General features: G+C 36.3%; 1 protein-coding gene across 3 annotated transcripts in view; it reads right to left on the bottom strand.

Moving 5' to 3' along the window:
- The window catches only part of LOC150099944 (multidrug resistance-associated protein 1-like), a 491,400-nt gene that overhangs the window by 281,615 nt on the left and 185,816 nt on the right, over positions 1-23,969 (bottom strand). For all 3 annotated transcript variants that reach the window (XM_090403119.1, XM_090403117.1, XM_090403118.1), the window contains one exon: positions 21,211-21,276. In XM_090403119.1, coding sequence (XP_090259245.1) covers positions 21,211-21,276 — 66 coding nt within the window. The remainder of the gene's footprint in view (positions 1-21,210; positions 21,277-23,969) is intronic.

Raw genomic sequence — 23,969 nt, forward strand, 5'->3', positions numbered from 1 at the left:
ATTTTACATCTACCTTATTCAGCCTTTTGGCCTTCAGAATACATTCACACATTGATGCCATTGTATTTCTTTGTTAGTGCCCATGCAGCATTTCCTTACTGCTCAACTCTTCATTCCATGTTATAGCTCCAAGCAACCAGCCATATAATTGCACACATATCCTTTCCTCACAGAAGTTTGCAGATTACTAGCCATAATACAGGTGATTACTTCATGATCACTTTTACCAAACTGGAGGAAAGCACAAAACCTCTCACACAATTGCATCCTCTGATGAAATGATTAGATCTAGAACTCTTGATTACTGCTTTACATGCTGCCTGAGATAGTTCACTGAAGAACAAGAAATTCATTTCCCTTATTCCCATCTCTTCATTCCAATCTATATTGCCATGATTAAAATCACCCATAATTAACCACCACAACCACCCACTATATTCCCAGGCCTATAACATCCAACTAAATGTCTTCCTCTCAACCTCCACATTACACCACACTGCCTCATGATCATTGCCACTATTTCCCCCTTTCATGTCTACCTTATATGGACTTAATTTCCCTGTTGTCATTTGCAGCACTCCCCTTCCTGTCCTTGCAAAAAAATACTGTCCTTCCATTTCTATTTCCATTACAATATCATCTTCATTCAATCATGTTTCACTTATTCCAATGATTTTGGGGTGAATAAACTCAATCACTGAAACCATTTCATCCTCCTTATTTCTGATACTTCTGGCATTTTTAAACAAACAGCAATTCATTCTTAGGTCTGTAGCCAGTCCTATCCAAACCATGTGTTGGTTGCAATTTCCACCACACCTGCCCAATCACCTTTATCACCACTTACCATGTATCTGTTCAGTGTCAACTTCTTCACTCGCATTGAAATACACTGAATCTTCATACACACATTCACTACCACTTTCAACATCCATTCTCCCTACCACCCAAGATTCCCCCCCTTGGATTCCTGTTCTCTTCATTTCTCACACTATTACTGTTTCTACTGCTAAGCAATTGTCTCTTCAGTACCACTCCTAATTTTTCTCTTAATCTTTCTTCTGATCTCTTGCACACATCACACACTACACTTCCACACCATACTTTCATCGGGCAACACTTTCCAATACACTCACTCCAAAGCCATTTAAATGCAACCCATCACGCTTGCATAATTTCATTCTTCCCTCAAACACATGCCATACATCCAAGAAACTTCACTCCCCTCACCTCAGACAACTCTGCTAGCATACCATTCATGATTTTGGCTATCCATCACAAATCACACCTCAGAAACACTGACAACCATTCCTACTACAGTCTTTCACTCTTCTCAATAGTCTCCTGATATTCATCCTCACATCTTTCCTATGTCCACTTAGATCATTTGTCCCTACAATCACAACTCTCTTGTTCATTTCTTTCTCTTGTCCAATGAAATGGTTTCTCCACTATACATCTACCATCATTCCACATATTGATGATTTCATTTTTCATTTCCAGTAACTATTTCATTAAATCTTGCATTCCGACAATTTAATTCTATAACTCCTGCAATCTGTCTATTGTTCTGCTACACCTTACTTCTGTTTCCTCATTCATACTTTCTTTTGCTCATTATGCAAGAGAAGCATAATGACTAATCCTTCAGTCTTGTTCTTATGAATGAAAATTGCAAATAGAGTTGGAGCAGGAGGTGAGAGTGAAGTAACTGAATGAACAACAGTAAGAAGAAAAGAACAGGTATGCAAGATACAGAGAAATTGAAGTGGATAAGGAGATAGTATAAGGAATGTGGACACTGAAAATGGAGTGTAAAGAGAAGAGGTTAGACTAGAATGCATAGGGATTATTAGGAAAGAACAGGTTGTAAGAATTTAAGATCTGGTATGGAGCTAATCAAGGTGACATTGCTTTAGATTCAAAATTGATTATGTTTAAGTATGAAATACTTAAAGTATTACAAATACAGACAGCTGATCTGACCAATACTAGTCAAACAAATTATGGCCAGATCAGATACAAAGAAGTTCTTTTTTTTTTTTGTAGACAGAAAGTACAAGAGCTGATAGAAACTACCGAATATAGAGGAATTGTGTCTACTCAAGACAGAGTGGAAACAGCAACTGGTTTTAGGACAATATGGTATGAGCTACCATGTTGCCCTAAAATGCAATCAGTATTTCACAGACTCCACAGACCAAATTTCTGTGCTGATGGCCAGGAAAGAACAGGTTGTGATAAAGAGAATTCTAGATCTGGTATGGAGTTAGTCAAGGTGACATTGCTTTAGATTCAACAATTTGTTATGTTTGAGTATGAAATACCAGAAGTATTAAAAAATATAGATAGCTGATCTGACCAATACTGGTGTATTCATATCAAGGCCTCAAAAGAAGCAAAAATGGGCTCATGATTATATGTCTGTTTCAGCTCAATTATCCTTTGAGTATGTTTGCAATGTGACCTTACCCATGCAACCTTTCAACTAAATTGTTATCCACTACAACTCCAAGAACCCTAACTGCAGTTTCTTAACGCATAATTCTACCAATGGAGATCTCACACAAAAGCCATAATTTTCCATTTACATTGCATTCAAAAAATTTACCAACTGCTCTGCATCAGCAGAAACTGAACATGTCCTATCAGGTCTATTAATATCAATGTAGAGATTGAACAATATTCCAATGACTGATCCCTGGGGAAACCATTGCTCAGCTTAAATCTGACTCAGTCCCCTACCCTCTCATACACCACTTTCTTAAAGTCTTTTTTTATACTATCCTACATCTAATTTATAGAAGAGCCTTTCATATACTATCCTATTAAGTGCCTTAGCAAAAAAGAAAAGTCCAGCAGTATCACATTCTGCTCCTTATACAACTGCCATATAAAAATGAGCAAATTACTCTGACATGACCCCTTTAGTGAACCCATGCTGTTTCTTTAAGTATATTTTGTCTGTCAACCAATCTATATACAAGTTTCTCACCAGCTGCTCTGAACTCTTCTTTGCTTATTAAGTATCTTTGAAGCAATGACTCCTGGTGATTCTATAAACATATTCTCCGTTCAGATCTGTCCCTGGCCATATCTTTCAGAATTTCCAAGCACATTCCAGTTGGTTCTTTAACTCCATCTACCAATGTAATTTTTGGTTTTCCTCTTCTCCTGCTTCTATCAACTTTAACAAGCATCATCTTCTCACTCATTTGCTTGCATAATATGTCTGAAGTATAACAATTTTTGCTTAATCATAGCTCTGAGGGAGCAATCTAGTTTTATTCTGTCTATCACTGATTTATTGGTTTGCAGTCCATGGTATTCTTAGTAAGAATCTCCAAACCCATAATTCAAATGAGTATCTTCCTTCTTTCACTCTTTCTCAGGATCCAACTTTCACATCCATACAGTACCACAGGGAATACCATTGCTTCCAAGATTCTGATTTTTGTTGCAATGCTAATATTTTTTATCTTGAAAGATCTTGCTTAAATTTGGCATTGCTTTCTTTCTGAGTAATAATCTAACTTCTTCAGTATAATAACCATCTTGATCAATTTGGGATACTATGAGCACAAAATTGTTAATTGCTTCCATTTTCACCCCATCTACTTCAAAATCATTAAGTTCACATGTTGCCATAACTTCTGTCTTTTTAAGGTTAAGTTTAAGACCATATTTAACACTTTCTTCTTTAACTTTCATAAGAAGTTCCTCCAAATTTTCTTTTCATTCTGCTAGAAAGGTGGTATCATCTGCATACCTCAAATTAATATTTCTTCCACCAATTGTAATTCCAACTGAAGACTCCTCCAACTCTGCCATGCTTAAAATGTATTCAAGTTAAACAGGTACAGAGATAAGCTACATCCCTTTACCTATTGTGAAATACTCAGTTTCTCCAAGATCTGTTCAGACAGTAGCTTCTTGTTCATAATAGATTTCTCAGAAGGATAAAAAAATGCTCTGGTACTCCCATTGTTCTTAACACATTCCAGTTTTACATGATCTACAGAGTCAAAAGCCTTGCTATAGTCAAGGAAACAAAAAGATAGACATTTTGATATTCTTGTTCTCTTTTTATTATCCATTTCACATTGACAATCTAATCTCTTGTTCCTCTGCCTTTTCGAAATCCTTGTTTAATAAGTGATTTAAAAGGCAAATTGTTAGGTGGTACAAAAACTGATGCCTATGTACAATAAGACTAACATTTTTCATTCTGAAATCTTTCAGGTAGGACTCATGAAACCAGATTAAAGATTAACCCAAACATTGTTAGCATACATGCTGATATATTCCATCTTTCACCTTTTTTTTTTTTTTTTTTTTTTTTTTGTCGAGGTTAGGCAATGGTTCTAGAACCTTTAAGAGCCTATCATCACTCACTGGAGTTGTAGTCATATACTCCATGTTACATTCACCAGGTTGATAGATCTTGATTCAAATAATTAAGAGGCTTTGCTATATCTATTTCAGATAACCACATTATCAGCATACAATAAAATTATTCATTCTTTATTAAAATAAAATTATTCATTATTGCATTCTTTTATTTGCAGCATAATGATAAAATGTTTTTTAGATTGCCCTTAGCCTGCTTTGTTTTTCACATTTCAACTTTGCTTTTGATAGAACAATTTTTCTAGTTTTCCCTTTATAAGGCCTATCTTAAGTATCACAATAATCCTTTTCACATAAGATGTGATCACTTGTTTAATAAGAATGAACATCTGTTTCACTACTACTTATTTTTTCTTCAAACTCTAGGGACACATTCAGATACTGAATCATGTAAATATCTCATATACACCACATATTCCCATTCAGTAACTGATATCATGGGACTGGATATAGTACTTGAGTTTATAATTTCCAGCTTTGTTGTTTAGGATAATCCTTAACTTTCTCAGGTCAGTATGGCATGATAACTAGTGATAAATCATATCTTTAACTAAGACCCCACCCCCACTTCTTACACTATGATCACATCCAATACTGAATCCCTTTCACATGCTGCTTAATCAACAAGTTTCTCATTCTTATGATTTTCTCATGACTGAGCAACTTGTAGAGTATAATAACTTCAGTTTCATTAGTATACCATAATACAAATCACCCCTCCCCCTTTCAGGCATGGATAATGCTTATGCATTATAGAAAGGGTCACTACCCAGACCAATTTTGACCTTTACTGAGGTAAGAAACAGGCCTTTTGAGCTTTGTTTACATGCTTGGATAAAGGATTAAACAAAGAATGTAATTTATTAGCATATTTATAGTATAAATAAATGAAACTTCCAACATTTCTGATCTAGAGTATTTTAATAATAGGTTCTACATCTTTTCACTATTTGTATATAGGATATATGATTTCTAGATTACTTCAACCTCAGTATTTCATCTTGGTCTGGCTCCAACTGATAGCAGCCGATTTCCTGGAGAAAAGAACTCTGATCAGTGGCTGGTTTTTACCAGTTGCTGAGTGAGTGTAGCCATCACTTCAGGTCAGGAATGATAGGTTTAATTATGACCTTTTAGATCATTCAGTTTTGGAGGTATTACTGCAATTTAACATACCATAACATAATCAGTCAAACTGATCAACTGGTAGTTGCTATAGTGCATAATTGCCATAATGCATAGCTTATACTTACCTCAAAGGGATATCTTTTGTATCATAGGACACTAAGGCAATTGATGTGAAGTCTGCCTATACACATACACACACATATACACACACACACATACACCTATGTATACACACACACACACACACACATATATACACACACACACACACACACACATATATACACACACACACATATATACACACACACACACACATATATACACACACACACACACACACACATATATACACACACACACACACACACACATATATATACACACACACACACACACACACATATATATACACACACACACACACACACACATATATACACACACACACACACACACACACATATATACACACACACACACACACACACATATATATATAAAGAAATTTTTTAACTTGGGGATATTGTATATTAGGATAACCAAGTTATTGCATTGCAGTATACATCTTCTAGTGAGATGTGCTTTACATTATAGGAAAATACTAAGAATAGTGATCAGAGCTTTACCCACCTTTACAATATGTTGCCCTGGTGTTGTACCATCTTTAGACTTGAACTGTGTTTCAGGTACACACTTAATTGTTTGCATACTTGGGATTAGAAGTTAAAATAACTTGGTTATCCTAATATACACACACACACACACACACACACACACACAAGTAGCCAAGATACTTCATCTGCAAACTGTTCAATTACACTCAGATATTCTCATAGGAAAATCTTATACGTTGGTTACACATGACTAAATTTTTCAGGAAATGACAACGTATACTAAAATATTAATTAAAAACTTTAATCAATATCTTCCAATATTTCAGCAATGTTAGACTACTATCTTCTGGGAACAAAACTATGATATGTGCACACAGGCACTAACAATGAGCAAATGAGGCTGAAGAAAACTGCCATTGGTCCTAGAGTCCTAAAGATGCCCCTTAGCTAGCTAAATTGGGTTGTCTTGATTGATGTTCTTAAGATGTATGCGTCCCAAATTCTCATGCACCCAAATTTGTTGAGGTTCGGGAAGTTTTTTTATTATTTTTATTTTAAGAGCTGAGGCCGATTCCAAGAATAATCTTTTATATTTATATTTGCTGCAATGTAGTAAAGTGGCTTTCTACCAGCATATTCTGTGGTAGGTATCAATGCATGGTCTGCAAGTCCTGAGTGGCTGTATTGATGAAATGGGATGGGGGTTTTTGTGTTTGGATATCCTGATATTAGCTGTCCTGCCTGTTTGGCCATAGTAGAACAGTGCTAATTTGTATGGGGGGGGGGGGGGGAATTAGCCAAACATTTAGCCAAATTGCTTACACATTATACTGGCAACACACCATCACACAAAAACAACTCTGCCCACTTTAAATACCTTAGATCTCATCCAAGCCAAATTCCCTCTTGATATCTCAGCCCTATTTCAGTTCACCATAAACTCAGGCTATTTCATTTGGCAAGGAAAATTCTAACCCCCGGATTGTTTAAATGTGTTTGCTAACACACTTATCAACACCCCAGAATCCAGTTCACCTTGGAAAAGAAAAACAATCTTCCTTTCCTAGATACTGATTACACATTAGTCAGATGGATCTCTGGCTTTTTCTGTTTATAGAAAAAAGAACCCACATAGGTTCTTTTTTTTTTTCTGTAATCCCTTCCCCCTTACAACATGGGATTATAAAAACCCTATATAACAGGCTACTGTTCAGATAATGTCCTTACTACTGAACTAGCCAATGGCTACAGCCCCCAAAAATCCAGAAAATATTAAAACTCCCCATCCCCCTTCAAAACAGATTACACTAAATCTATCACCATTCCTTATATCTGGGACACGTCTAAAAAGCTAACAAAAATCATTAAAAAATGACCTGACTCCCTGCTACAAACCATATAAGAAATTAGCATCCTTTATCTGCTCCAAACACCAGCCACTTTCCCTAGACCTACCTGGAGTATACCAAGTCCTTTGCAGTTGTAAACTGTCTTACTACAGCCAAACAGGCAGGACAACTAATATCAGGATATCTGAATACAAAGATCAGATCCAGTTTCACCAATACAGCCACTCAAGACTTCCAGACAATGCACTAGATACTCACCACAGAATACGCTGGAAGAAAGCCACTTTACATCGCAACAAATAGAAATATGAAAGATTATTCTTGGAATCAGCCTCAGCTCTAAAAAACTTGCCAAACCTCAACAAATTTGGGTGCATGAGACTTCCAAATTTGGGAAGCTTGCATCCTAAGAACATCAGCCAAGACGATCCAATTTAGCCAGCTAGAGGACACCTTTAGGATTCTAGGAGCCAATGCCAGTTGCCTTCTTCAGCCTCATTTGTATGTTGTTAGTGCCTGCATGCACATAGTTATGTTCCCAGAAGATGGCAATGTTACATTTGCCATCTTCTGGAAAATAATGGAAAATTTTGGCCAAAATAATGGAAGATATTGATTAGTTTTTTAATTAATATTTTAGTATACATTGTCATTTCCTGAAAAATTTAAAGTCATGCACTTAGCTAAAGGATTAAACCAAGAATATAATTTCTTGGCATCTAATTTATAATGCAACTAAGTGAAAACTTTCAATATATACAACCAGTTCCCCCCAAAAAAGGAAAGATGTTTACCATCAGGCTATATGACCTATTATTCTTGCATCAGTTTTATATAAAAAACTGTAGAAGGTTATTAACAGTCAACTCCAACATCTGGAAAATTGCTATCTAATTAGTAACCACCTGTATGCATTTCACCAATCTAGATCAAGAGATCTCCTGGCCTGTATTATGTACCTCTGGACCCATTTTATGGAAATGGTTTGGAGAAACCTGTGCATTACATTTGACATCTACAAGGCTTTTCATAGGATCTGGCATCAAGGGCTTCAGGTTACCATCATTTGTACTGCCTTAGTCCTTTGTGTAAATGGATTACCAATTTTCACTCTGATCAATCTATACATGTAATGGTGGATGATATTCTCTCCTCACTTTGTCAATACTGGTATTTCTCAGGCCTCTCATTTCACCCATGATTTGTATAAACTCATCTGCTCTCATTGAATGTCGACCCTATTTACAGTTTTGAGGATGATAGCGAACTCCACTCATCCTACTCATGACAGGCCTTGTAATGCTCAAAACATCTCATGTGTCAAGATCTGTAAGTGCCCTGAACACTGATCTTCAGTATCCTTGATGTGGGTGAAAGCAACCTAGTGAACTTTAAATTCTTCCAAATGCAGTTTTACTTGTTATCCTGTTAAAAAAAACTCTGATCTTACCTGTTTACTTTTGACATTGCTGAGCTCAGTCAAAGTCAAATCTTTTTGAATTGACTCTTACTCCTAAACTTTCCTGGCACAATCAAATTACTTCTAACATCAGCTTCCAAAAAACTTTGGATCTTTTCCATTCAACATTGTACCACTCTGCTGCAGTTATTATTCAGGCCTCCATGGAGTCAAAAGACTCATTGTGGGAGGTCCTTCCTAAGAAACACAAAGTCTATCATACCACTCCTTGAAAACGTTGACTGTTCTCGCTCTCACCACTCTCAGGCTATGCATTCCACGGTTCAACCACCCTCCATGCAAAGAAACCACTCCTCATCCTCTTGCTCACAGTTTCCTTTCTTAACTTCCAGGGATGGCCTCTTGTCATCACTCCTTCCTGCTGTTCAACCAAGCGAAAGAACTCCCCAGTGTCAACCCTGTAACCACCTCAACAGTTTAAAAGTCTTGATCATATCACCTCTCCTATCCACCAAACTCTGCAGTCCACATTCCCTCAGTCGATCCTCATAACTATCATTGTTATGAGGATTGGCTGACTGATAACTGTTTTATTTCTGCAGGCCAGTGTCCTTCTCATTATTGCAGCAATCCTCTGTGTTACCTTTGCAATATGTCCCCTAAATTTCAGGTTTCTATCAATCAACCCCTACTTCCTCCAGTATAACTCCCATAGAGTATGCAGCGTCCCATCAATGTTTCCCAAACCTCAAGACCTTACATTTTGCTACATTAAACCGACACCCCATTCATTTGCCCATCTATCTAGCTTATTCAAATCCTCTTGCAGGACTGCTGCATCTGCACTATTATTAATAATCCTTCCTAGCTTTGCATCATCTGCAAATAACTGAATATCCCCTTGCAATCCACTGACCATGTCATTGATATAATGGTTATTCTGTAAAACCATGTAACTTGGAAATGCCAAATCTCATTATATCGAATTTTTTTTTATTTTTTATTTATTTTTTTTTTAAACAGAGGTCAAGTCTCATGAGATTGCAAAAATAACCGTCTATGTATTTTATGCTAAATATTAATGTAAATAACCCTATGGGAATCAACTAATTACTGCTTTAACAAAAATTTCTTGAATGAAAAAAACAAAAACAAAGCCAATGCTTTGCCATCGGAACTTTGTATAATAGCTCTGTACAAGGGCATAAGAAAGTTGTTTATGATTTAAGTGTATAAAAAAGTTGTTTGCAAGCTCTGCATATAAACACCTTCTAGGTTAGTGTCAAAGAGGTTGGCAAGTTTCAGACAAGTTTCTGCTGCTCGACAAGATAGGATTAACAGAGTGCACAGAGGAGAAGAAAGAAGTCTGTCTTAACAGAAGATCAAGGAGTAGTGCCGAATTCTTCGGGGGGGGGTACAACCTTTCGTGCAAAGTCCTGGAGAACATGAATTAAAAAAGGGACTGCGCCGAACATCATGGTGGGCAGAGAACCAGGGAGTCAGCAGTTAGAGGCTGAAATACCAGGAGTAGGATCCAGAGGACGGGACGTTATGGTGAGGCCAAGCCAGATGAAGATGTTGAGAGAAATGCCTATGTAAATACCTGAGCTAAGTGTCATTCAGATGTCCTTTTGCCTGACCTATTTTTGTGCTGCAGATTGCAGTCCAAAGTCCACGAATCCCAATGAGATGCCAAGAAGCAAGATACTCCAGAAGGAAACCTAAGACCAGAGATGAAAGAAAAGGCATAGGGACTTTAGTGCAAGACTTTTGGATGATTGTATGACACAGAGCCTAAGTTTGTTCCATCTTTTGTTGTACATTCCTTTTGTAATATAGGAGATACGTTATAGATGGACTGATAAGAAATAGTAATGTGTCTAAGAGTCCTCTGATTTGTTATTAATTGGAATATAATTTGAGATAACTTGGCATAGCTAGCTAACCTCTTTGTGAGTAAATTAGAGTTTCAATAATTTGATTTAATAAGTGGAGAACTAACTGAGTAATTATATTGTATAGTTATTTAGTATTGAAAAAGGAAAGTTTGTTTCTTTATGCTAAAAGCCTAACAGATAGGTAGAGAGAGTAACCTCTATCGTTTAATGTACTTTGTTATTAATGTAAATAAATGTGTTTTATTTATATGTCAATAGACTGCTATCTGATCTTTTAATTTACAATGCACTGTTCCTAAATAAACTCAGACTTGTGAGCAGGAAGCAACTAAGGCATCAAAAGTGTAGTTTAAGTACCATGACTGTTTATGTAAACTTTATTGAAGGAATCTATGCTAGTGAGAGAGAGATCTACCAGATCTATTACTGAGTAATATGCCAATATCGAAATATTGGTGGTGCAGTCTTATCAAATAAATTTTCCAGTGTTCATAGGCATATGAATAGTGAATATGAAAGGTGAATAAACATAGTACGCAATAGAATAAGTAAGAAAGGTTACGAAAGCAAAAACAAACTGCTATAAAGAATAAAGAAGATATTACAATATAGGCAAACAGACATTCGTTACAATAGCACATTAAACCTCAATTCATTACAACTCTGTATAAATCATAAATCCAACCAACATTGGAATACTGCTGTCATGTTTAGGGTGGTGCATTTAAAACCCACCAAAAAATTCTTGCTTTTCAGAAAAGGGCAGTCAGGTTGATTAACAACATCCTCAGCCACTTTCTTATTCTGCATTCTCTTTTATAGATATTTCCATGGCTACTGTTTGGCAGAATTTGCATCCACTATGCCTCGCATTTTTCCAGGTATATAGGAACTTGCTCTGCTCAACATCCCTTTACAGATGAACTGCAAAGTCAAACTTGCTACTTCCAGTCATCTTTGATTGCTTTCTCCTCAATTCTGCGAGATATCCTTCCTCACGAAACATTTCCAAAGGATTACAATCTCCAAATGTTCAAGAATATGATTATTATTATGGGCTACTCCATGGAATCCTTAGACTCAAGGGAAGCCCTAAACATTTGCCCAGTATCTATCATACTTTGAACTCATTCAGGCATGGAACCCACAAGACTAACAACTTATTCCACTCATTCACCACTTTCCAAGCAAAAAAGTTAGTTCTAACACCTGTTAACTACACTCAGTTTAAGGATGGCCCCCTTCTCCCATCAGAGCTGTTCTGAAAAATTTCCTCTGAATTAATTTCTTAAAACCCATCAGTAATTTTTTTTTCAATCATATCACCCCTCTCAACCAGTTTCTATAACCCACAAATCTTCAATCTGTTCTCATAAGGTTCATTCCATAGGCTTGCTACCATCTTGGTCACTCACCTCTGGATCCTCTCTACCTCATCACCAAAAAAAAAACCAGCTGATCAGATCAGTGTATTCAGCAGTCAAGATGGGGTAACCAAGTAATCTGATGAGCTGCTTTAACCACTTCTGCAATGTGGTTTCTAAACTCCCTATCCACTCCCAAAATCTCTGGCTTCAATTTCCTGGAGTGCATTCCATTAGTGTGGCATACAGCTAGTAATCTTTTCACCCAAAAATGTATAACCTTGCACTTTACCACATTAAACTGACATCGATTCTCCTTTGCTCACACTGTTAGTCTATCCAAATCATCCTGCAAAATTTTAACATTTGCATTACTGGAAATGCAACTGAATAGTTACTCTTAGATCCTTCCCTATATCATTAATGTACAATTTAAACAGCAGTCCAAGAGTAGAGCCCTGTGGAATGCCATTAGTCAGGCTTTCTGGGCTACTCCTGGATAAACTAGTCAGAGCTATCCATCAACCACCCTCTTATCCATCTCAAGAACTATATCCATCCTGAAGTGCTGCAGTTTATTGATTAGAATTCCATGTGGTATCCTGTCAAAGGCTTTTGACAGGATACCACAAAGTACAGCAGTATCACTGTAAACCCATTACCTTTATCCACCTCAGCTAGCCATCACTATTATAAAATATGAGCAAGTTACTGAGGCACAACCTACCCTTCACAAAACTACATTGCTTCCCCCAGTATTCCCCTTCCATCTACCCATTCCTGTATTTTGCTCTACTATCTTCTCCAGTATTATGATAACTCTTGATTATGCAATCAGTCAGTAATTTGCTACATCAGTCTTGGAGCCTCCTTTTATGCAATGGAACTACTCCCCCCCCTTTTCTACCTCATTGAGACTTACACAATGTGGTCAATGACAATGACAATTCCTTAGCGCCTTCATGTAAAACTAGAGTTGTATACCATCTAATCCCACAACTGAATTCGCATTAAGGTTCTATAATATACTATGCATTTCCATTTCATTTATTTCAGTTCTCATCTTTGCCTCTACTGCAATATTTCCACCTGGATAATATATTCTTGCAAAGTGTTCACTTAGTAATTCTATTTTGACTGATTCAGTCACCTCCTTACTATTGGCATTCCTTAAAAGCATTCTGCCATATACATTCTTTTGCTTGCAGCATATGTTTAAGATTCTCTTTAGCCTGCATTTGCTAACTTCCTTTCATAATCTACTTTTGCCTTTCTTACCACACTAGTTACCCTTCTGGCCTGTGCCTTGTACTGTTCATGTGCCTGCAGGTCATCTTTCTCCTTAAATTTTCTCCACAGTTGCTTGTTTTTGCAGCTCCAGCTTCATGATATTCATCGATTTGACTCCCAGAATACTCCTGACCCTACCTACACATGGCATTTTAGTCAAGGCTCTTCTGCCTCATGTGTGGGAGCAATATTATTATTACGATATCACACCTCCAGGGAGTCTAAAGACTCATCGAGGGAGGGCATCTACTCTAGAACTCTTCATCTCACTACTCCAACCTTCATCAGCTAACACCAACACCATCTACTACTGACTACCACCACTAGTACTTTCACAGACAGTCAAACATTCATGCCCACGGTGGGATTTGAACCTGCAGCCTTTTGGCTGCATAGTGGATACACTATGCATTTGGCCAGCCAGGCCAGCTGTCTGAGTGGTTAACATATAAAAAAGAGAAACATTGAGAGCTGTAGTTAAGATGGAATTGTGAATAAATCCCCATCAGCACAAGCATATATGAAACAGTTTCACTGTAGCAAGAAACAGTAAAGTATCCTAAAAACCTATTTCAAAGTAATGGAGAAGTTTTTGTAATTCATAATAGTGCTTCACAATATAAACATCACAAAGAGAATAAAAATATAATTAAAATACTGCATGAACCACATTCTTCCTGCAACCAACACACACAAGATCATAGCAAAACTATTCCCATCCATTATTCAAGATACATAAAGATAGCTAAAGTTCTCTACAAGAATAAACTACATGCTGCTCTCAAACTACTGATTCAGCTAGTTAACTTCATTCTCTGAAGGAAGAAGAATATCCTCTTACACATCCCAGGGAGTAATATAATTCTTTGTACCTACAGTTTAGTCTACTTTGGACATAGTTGTAGATAAGTTATCCATAGTCATCTGTATGTTGAGTCAAGACTAGCAGACCATACTTGAGATGATCTTTCACACAGACTTCAGGAATCAGCATTTGCTATGAAGCATTCCCAACTTTCACAAGCATAACTACATTAAGTATATTATTTCTGAGAAAACTCCCATGTTACTCCTCTTAATAAACTTATTATAATTACAGAATTTTGCCTGCTTCAGTTTAGGAGTGCCCCTGTTTAAATGTCATTGGCTATTTACTCACAGATTCTTAGAGTATTGCAGATGTAAATTTACTAAAAAGTATATGTAGCATAAGGAAGAGAAATTTACACATACCTTTTTCTGGGTGTTGCGGCTTTTCTTCTTTCTGCAATGTCCGAAAACTACCGACTGTGTGGAGGGGGGGGGGGGATGGGCAATTTGGGAGAATTAAATTAAAAAAACCCGGGTTTTTTCAGTAATATAATATATATGTTTATATATTATGTTATATAGAGTGGGGAAAAGGTGAAAGGGTTGATTTTTTTATATAGGGAGGGGGAAGGGGAAAAGGGGGTTGATGGGGTGCGGTCCGTTTCGACTATTTTCGGTCGTCATCTGAACACATTGGGAAAGTGAATGCTATGTCAGGTCGAGTAGGTGCTTCTGTTTCTGAAGTGTTTGTGTTATCAAAATTTTATCAAATTTTCGCTATGAATTTTTAATCAAAATTCATAGCGAAACTTGTCAAACCATTAATTACGTCTAACTTCATGATAAAAAACAGGGATGACCTTTTCAAAAAAAAGGTCAAAAACCTAACCCTATCCCAAGAAGACATCCTCACTTCATTGGATGCAGCCTCTTTATACACTAACGTGGACGTCCCCAGAACTTTAGACATCGTATACACACACACATTACTCACAGAAGACCACACCCTACACTCTCGTACTAAACGAATGCCCATTGACATTAACTTAAAACTAATAATCTCGGCAAAGTTCAACAACATGTACATTCAAATCTTCGGACTCCCCATGGGCCAAAACATCAGTGGACAACTATCGGAATTATTCCTAGCACATATAGAATCACTCCTACTCCCCCCCCCCCCTCTTGGCATCACCTTTTATGGCAGATACATGGACGATATTCTGTGCATTGGTAATCCCACACACATCACCACCTTAAAAACATCCCTAAACGGTTACAGCAACAGACTAAAATTCACCACAGAAACCATACAGAACAAATCCATCAATTTCTTAAACTTGACATTAACCAGAACATGCAACAAAATAGCCACGAAAGTATACCACAAACCCTCGCATATCGGAAACTACCTCCATTTTCACTCATACCATCCATATTCTGTTAAAAAATCTGTCATCTTATCACAATTCATAAATGCTTACAAATTTTCAACCAATCAGAATAGTCTAAACGCAGAAATAAAAAAACTAACACAGATCTTCATAAATCGCAACTATCCTACACAACTGATTAACTATGCAAACAGGATGGCAAAAAACTGCCCAAACAACCCAAGTATCAAAACGAACTTCCCAACACAAAAAATTATCAAACTACCATACACCCAAAACACATACAAAGCCTATAAATACATCTTCAAAACATACTGACTACAAACTGGTATTCACCACAAACCAAAAACTGGCAAATCTAAAACCCACCAAACCTCACACACAAAAAGTAATATTTGAACATCACAACGTAGTCTATAAATTTCCCTGCCAAAAAGACTGATATCACCTACACAGGTTCCACCATCAGGTCTTTATGGGCAAGACTACAAGAATACTTCCGTGATTGTAACATCCCTATTCCTGAACATTTAAACACTAAAAAACGTAACATCAAAAAGAAAAATCTAATACAAAGCACAGGAAAAACGGAAATAACTGTTCACACGCTTGAACAAAAACATACCCCGTAGATCGACAAGGCCATCATAGTAGACAGACAAGACAATGTAACAATGCTTAGAATATCTGAAACAATAGCCATAAAATGTGATGCGAACTCTATCAACGTACACAGGCCCTACATAATCTCCGAGGTTTAGAAGCTTCAGGTCACAACACCGACCAATAGGCGATAACAAACACTTCAAAAACACAAGCACCTACTCGACCTGACATAGCATCCACTTTCCCAATGTGTTCAGATGACCAAAAATAGTCTAAACGGACCACACCCCGTCAACCGTAATATATAACTGAAAAAACCTGGGGTTTTTTTGATTTAATTCTCCCAAATTGCCTACCCCCCTCCACACAGTCGGTAGTTTTTGGACATCGCAGAAAGAAGAAAAGCCGCAACACCCAGAAAAAGGTATGTGTAAATTTCTCTTCCTTATGCTACATATACTTTTTAGTAAATTTATATCTACAATGCCCTAAGAATCCTAGAGTAAATAGCCAATGACATTTAAACAGGGGCACTCCTAAACTGAAGCAGACAAAATAGCCGTAATTATAATAGCTACATTAATTTGCTAAAGATCTGGTAGACAGTCATTCTGAGACAAAATAGTCTAACTTCACTTTTTTTTGCCATTACAATTTAAATTGTTTCTACAATGACCTAGTTGAATATCATGTGCTTATCACAACAGTTTTCGTATTCTGAAGATGTCGAGTAGAAAAACAAGCAAAACATTAAGTTCAATAATTCCCCCCAACACACACCTCTTGGTGTGTATATCATGAAGTATTATGAATTTTCATAATAGTGCTTATGAAAATATCCTGACATGTACTCTCAAGGAGAGTACAGGATATGATAGTACTACATAAAAAATTTACATTGTTACTAACTTCCTATCAACCATTTTCCTCCAAATCATTCTTATCTGTCAAGCTAAGATTGATAAGATAAGACTCCATTATCAGATCTTATATTTCTATCTTCTAAGGCACTTTTTACTGTATCAATCAACCTATATCTTGGTCTTCATCTGGGACTTTTTCCTGCCAACCTGGCAGAGAACACTTGTTTTGCTTTTGTTTAATGGGCCATACCACCTTAGATTAGCTCTGCTAACATATTCCTGAAAGCTAACGATGTCAAGTTCTTTCCTAATATCCTCACTTTTAATATAATACTGCCATTGATGCCATCTCTTCACACAAATAACCTTTCTCAGGACTCATATCTATGGTCTCTAGTCTAAATCAAGTGTTTTATTTCAAACCCAGCTCTCAGATCCGTAAGTTAAGTGGTTTGAACACGTCAAATGAAATATATTGATTTTTAATTGACCAGTGATTTATAAACATACAACACCAACAAGTTTTGCCAATGGAGCTGTTGAGCTTCTTTAGGGCTTATAACAGTAAGAGAAAACTCCAAGTAGATAGTAAAAAGAAAATGGAGTAACTGTCATAAATTTAAAATTATAAACAGACATGTAACATTATACACATGGAGCATGTTGTATTAGTCACTGTTGTGTGAGCATGCTCTGTAGTTTTGAGAGAAATTAAATTCTGGCAGACTGACTGATCTTAAGATTTTCCATATGTCAGCTATTATCATATCCTGGTTTCTGTTAAGATTTTCTCTAGAACGGAAGACTAGCTTCCTTGAAATGTCTACAACAGAGTTCTTCTAGATAAGGAATGGAGCTGCTATCCCAATCAATGGTATGGTTGGTAATCTCAAAATGATGGCCTACCTGAATTGTCTGTTCCATTGTTATTAACATCTATGTTCCCCCACCCCGGATTGAGGGTTCTATGTCTGTCCTATATAGTTTAGACCATAAGCACATGGTATGTTGTACACTCCAGCATGCTTGAAGAAAACATTAATGTCTTTTGGTGATCTTAAAACTTGGACAGTCTTGACCAGTTTGAACACAACTGATGTTAAAAGGCTTAAGAAGTTTTGCCAATTTTTTTGACACTGCACCTGCATAAGAAATAACTATGGATGATCTGAATTGAGTGGTAGATTGTTGTTGTGGAGGGTTGCTATGAAGAATCTCATTGATTTAAATTCCTTGGATAGCCATTTTTTTTATTAATGTCTCTGATATATGAGTAAGTTCATCATAGTTTTTTCCTTCTGAGATGTTGGTGGCTCTATTTTTGAGCATACGTATTATGCTGAGCCTCTGGGCGAGTTGATTTGAAATGACGGTAGCATCCAGTGTGTTGGACTGTCAGCTTGATATGTCCATCTTCTAGTTTCTTGATTATGGTATCCAGAAATGGTAGTTGATTATCTTTTTCCAGTTCCAAAGTGAATTGTATTTTTTGATAGAAAGAATTTGTTAACCCTTTTAGGACCAGAAGAACTTAATACAAAGTTTTTAGGTATTAAAATGACTTTATTAGGTATCTATTTAACATAAAATATTATGTAGGAAAAAAATCATAGGTTTATAGAATTTCATGGGACACATGTGTCCCAATGGATGTAAAGGGTTACAAATAAATTGGACAAATAATGGGACACATGTCCCATGGTCATGAAAGGGTTAAAAAGTCAAAAGAGCTGTTTTTGTGTCCCTCCAAATTATGAAGACATCATCCACATACCTTCACCACATTAAAGGCTTTGGTTCTATTTTTTTTTTTGATTAGTTTTTTTTTTATTAAAAAAGGAGACAAAGGTAATACCATACTCATTTTAAACACCATGAACTACATAGCCAAGATTTCAGAATTACTATTAGGTTCATTAACGTATCACATATTAGAGTCAGACCCAACATGGAAAAACCACAAGGACACTAATAACTTATGGAACATAAACTAGTTGGACCACAGACTTACAATGGAATCTGCAGTCACTATTGATGCCACAATTGTGTGGCACTCTGTAAGTCCACAAAAGTGGAGTTCTGCAATGCCCAATCGTTGATGGAAAAAATTCTACGTATTTATTGTCCAAACACCTCTCCAGCCTCCTAAAAGGACATATCAGAAAATCTGACACTTACATTAAGAATTCAAAGCACTTTATTGAAAAACATCTATCTTAAAGATGGACATTCTTACTAGCTTGGATTGGTATCTTTATTTATCAACATCCTAGTACAAGAAGTCAGTATCCTATACAATCTCTTCCCTGAAGATATGGCTCACCTTTTTCATCATTGCTTTAAATCTAAATTATTTTAAATGGAATGACAATATATGAACAACTAAATATCTTAACTATGGGCAGTTCCCTTTCACCACCCTGTGCAGATTGTTCATGGAAAAGCTAGAAACTTACATCCTTTCAAAATTAGACCCAAAGCCTTTAGTATGGTGGAGGTATGTAGATGTCTTCATAATTTGGAGGGACACAAAAACAGCTCTTTTGGACTTAACCAAAATTAACCAATTGGAAAGAATTGGTTAATTTTGGTTAAGTCCAAAAAATTAACCAATTCTTTTCATCAAAAAATACAATTCACTTTGGAACTGGAAAAGATAATCATCTACATTTTTGCATACCCTAATCAAGAAACTAGCAGATGGACATAAAGTTAACAGTCTACTGCAAACCAACACACACAGGACACTACCTTCATTTCGAATCAACTCGCCATATTTCCCAGAAGCTCAGCATAATACATATGCTCAAAAACAGAGCTGCCAACATCTCAGAAGAAAAAGAATTCTATGAACTTACTCATATCAGAGACATTAATAAAAATGGCTATCCAAGGAATTTAAATCAAGATTATTCATAGCATTCCCCACAACAATCTACCATCAATCAATACAGATCCATAGTTATTCCTTATGCAGGTACAGTGTCGAAAAAGATAGTAAAACTTGCTAAGCCTTTTAAGAACAGTTATTTCAAACCAGTCAAGACTATCCATTACGTTTTAAGATCACCAAAAGACATTAATGCTTTCTTCAAGCATGGAGTGTACAACATACCACGTGCTTGTGGCCTAAACTATACGACAGATGTCAGGATGCCTCGAAATCGGAAAAAAGAATATATAGATGTTAATAACAGAACAGACAATTCAGGTCCAGCCCATCAATTTTGCAATTACAAACCATACCATTGATTGGTATAGCAGCTCTATGCCTTATCTATAAGACTTCCATAGCAGAAGTTTCAAGGAAGCTGTAGTAGTTCTCCATTCTAGAGAAAATCTTAACAGTAACCAGAGAATGATAATAGCTGACATGGAAAACCTCAATAAGATTGCTCAGTCTGCCAGAATTTAATTTCTCAAAACATTACACACTCCATGTAATGTTATGCATCTCTTTTAAATTTATACGATAGTGTTACTCCATTTTCTTTTTACTATCCACTTCGAGTTCTCTTACTGTTATAAGCCCTGAAGAGCTTTTTGTTCAGAAAGATCAGTGTTTTTTTTATTTGTTTCAGTCATTCCTATTATGTCGATTTGGTACTTATCCAATTCCTGAGCTAGCTCCATTTCTTTACCATTCAGGCTTCTTATGTTGATAGTACTGATCTTTAACTCTGGTGATGTTGAGCTGGGCATGTTTCACGATTTGTTTCGGTAGCTGGCTTTGCTGTTTGCCCTGGTTCCCTGAAGGAAACAACGGGGGGGAGCTTGTTTAACTGGGCGATGGCCAGTATTTTATACATTTACCACATTAATACAAAATGTCATTTGTAGGAGAGAGAGAGAGAGAGAGGTAGAAAATTAAGCTATCCCTGAAATGATAGTGTGGCAAACAGTTTTTTTTTTATTAAAAAAACTGTTAAGCGACTCATGACAAAATGTTACAATGTGTAAGGTGAAATTCAATGACAAAAATATTACACCTAGTGGAATTTTGAATCTTGCAGCATGGAAATAGCCATTTTAAACACTAACTTATGAGAAATTAGTCTTACCTTAATTCCATTTAGAACATCATCAAGAAGACCCAACCTTCTCTCTCTTTCAAATGTTCTGTCACTCTTAAAGAAAAATAAAATTTAGTTTCATTTAAACAGAAATGAAAGCATGTTAAAGTTGTGTTACATTTGCTTTGCTAAAAATCTATTCATATGGGCTTTATAATTGTTATAATCACTTACATAAAATATTTACTGGCCTAGGAATTAATTTGATCTAAAAGAAATTATGAAAGAAGAGAAACTTATGAAGACAATATATTATTCACATCAACTGTGGTACCTTCTCTTAAACTACCCATTCACACTAGATGTACTGACTACAACAGACGAACTGCTCCATTCACTCAGCTCTAAGAAAAATCTAGCTTTCATCCTTTTAGTCACACAAACTTATAGCCAATGAATGCCCCTTTTATTTTTCCCACTTCCTAATATAATAAAAAACAACTGATATTCTATAACACCCTTCCAAAAGTTCACATACAGACTATCACATCTTTTAAGGTTACAGAGTGGTCAGCATTTATAGTGAATGAACTTATGGAAACAAAACACCTGTTAGAATAATTATTTCTTAAGAAATTTGCATTTGATGTTTCGACCTCTGTATTGAGGTCATCAGAAATATACAAGCTACACTACATGACACAACACTACACAAAGTAAGATGAATCTAAATGCTTGTTAATCATTTAACAACATCCAAATATGAACAAGAATGATGAATTAATTATTGCAAGAATTTGAAGGACCCATCTTCAACCCATATAGCATCCAGAACAACCCCAAACAGAAGAAAACCCTAATACAAGAGGATTTTAAGAATTGTTTAATGTAGTTCTGTTATAATTTTTTTTTTACTCATCTGTATATTAATATTAAAAAGTTAATTTGCAAATTTAACTGTTTCCAGAGGTCAAGCTTATGGTAAATGATTAACAAGCATTTAGATTCATCTTACTTTATGACAATATGACATAGGAAGGGCGTTAGAGTCGCTGGAGAATGTAGCAGGGAATTTGAGCTGTGCTGAAAAGTGCTTTTTTAATCCATAAATAGTGCAACTTTTGTCTAAATTTGTGCTATATTGTTTTTCTGTAATACAAATGTCCTTCAGTGGTTGTTTTTGGAGTTAATTGTCGCTATATTGTGTGTTTTTGGTTACCGAGAAGACAGGGTCAGAATCTGATGCATAGCAGTGGAAGAGAAGATAACAAGTTTTCATTATTTAGTATACTTAAATATGTTTTACACTTATAGTTAAGTTTTACTTATATAGTTATACTCCCTTATACTTATTTAGCATTTAGTTGCTATAGTTCCTTGACACTATTTTAAATAATGGCATATTACCAAGTCCCCATTTAAGACTCCATCTTGCGTGATATAATACGGGATTTTGTAGCATGTGGGATTTGTGGAAGGTATGTGTACAGGCAGTTGTATGAGGCACGTGAGAGAAGGAGAAATACGTACATGTGCAAAATGCAGGCAATGGGAGGAACTTGGTGAGTTAGAGATGACCATAACTGACCTTGTTGAGTCAGAGATAGGAGATTCTCCACACAGAAAGATGAGTGGTATGATAGAGGATGAGAATAGCAAGAGAAATATGAATAAAATAATGAGTGAGAAGTATGAAAATGTTGAATGATTGAAGTTTTCAGAGACTGTCTCAACTGAGAGGATGAATGGCAAATAAGAGTGGCTGACTTGCACAGAGAGAGAGAGATGAGCTGAAAGAGGAGGTGGAATGTCTAGGGAATGAGATAAGGGTGAAAGATGAGATTAAGCAAATGGAAGAGGCAAATCAGAGTAGAAGTGAGAGAGTTATGGGAATGATAGAAGAGGAGGAGGAGAAATGATTGTGGAAGAATGACATTGTGGGATAAAATGGGAATAAAGTGACTGATGCAAAGGACATAGTGGAATTGTTCAATGAACACTATTGGAGTATTTTATCCTGGAGGAGTAAATTTTAATACTAGAGGGATAGGGCAGGTTCGAGGGTTAAAAGGTGCAAGAGGAAAGTGTTCCAAATACTGAGTATTCTGGATGTCAGTAAAGCTGTTCATCACGAGTTTTGAGAGAATGTGCTAAAGAACTGATAGCATCTTTGAACTGGCTTTTCAATTAAAGTCTGGCTACAGGAGGTGCCCAGGGAATGGAAGGAAGGTAAAATAGTGCCATTGCATAACAGTGGTAGTAGATTAGAAGTGTAATTATAGGCCAGTTTGTGTGCCATCAGTAGTTAAGATCTTGAAGAAATTAGCTAGGGACCATACAGTATTAGGCAGATGAGGATAATGTTATCTGTGAGAATCAACATGGATTTGTTAAGGGGTGCTCTTGTTTTAGTAAGATGCTAGCCTTTTATAATAAAGTTAAAGAGCAGTAGATAAGGGAAAGGCATATACTGCCATTTTCTTGGATTTAAATGAAAGGCATCTGACAGTGTGCCACATAAGCTGATATTCAAGTTGCAGCACATGGGTTTGGATGTCAGGTTGGTCAACTGGATTCAGGATTGGCTGTCTGATAGGTATCAGAGAGCTGTGTAGAGTAGAGCAGTTTCAAGGAGGCAGAGGGTTACAAGTGGGGTCTCACAGGGACCAGTACTGGGACCTATATTGCTTAACCTTTATATCGATGATTAATTGTTTGTAGATGATGTGAAGCTGGGAAGGATTATTAGTAATAGTGCACAATGTGATAACCCTGCAGGAGGATTTGAATAAGTTAGACAGATGGGC

The sequence above is a fragment of the Typopeltis vanoorti genome, chromosome 13 (genome assembly GCF_054136105.1).
Source record: "Typopeltis vanoorti isolate ZY-2024b chromosome 13, IOZ_Tvanoo_1.0, whole genome shotgun sequence".
Classification (NCBI taxonomy): domain Eukaryota; kingdom Metazoa; phylum Arthropoda; class Arachnida; order Uropygi; family Thelyphonidae; genus Typopeltis; species Typopeltis vanoorti.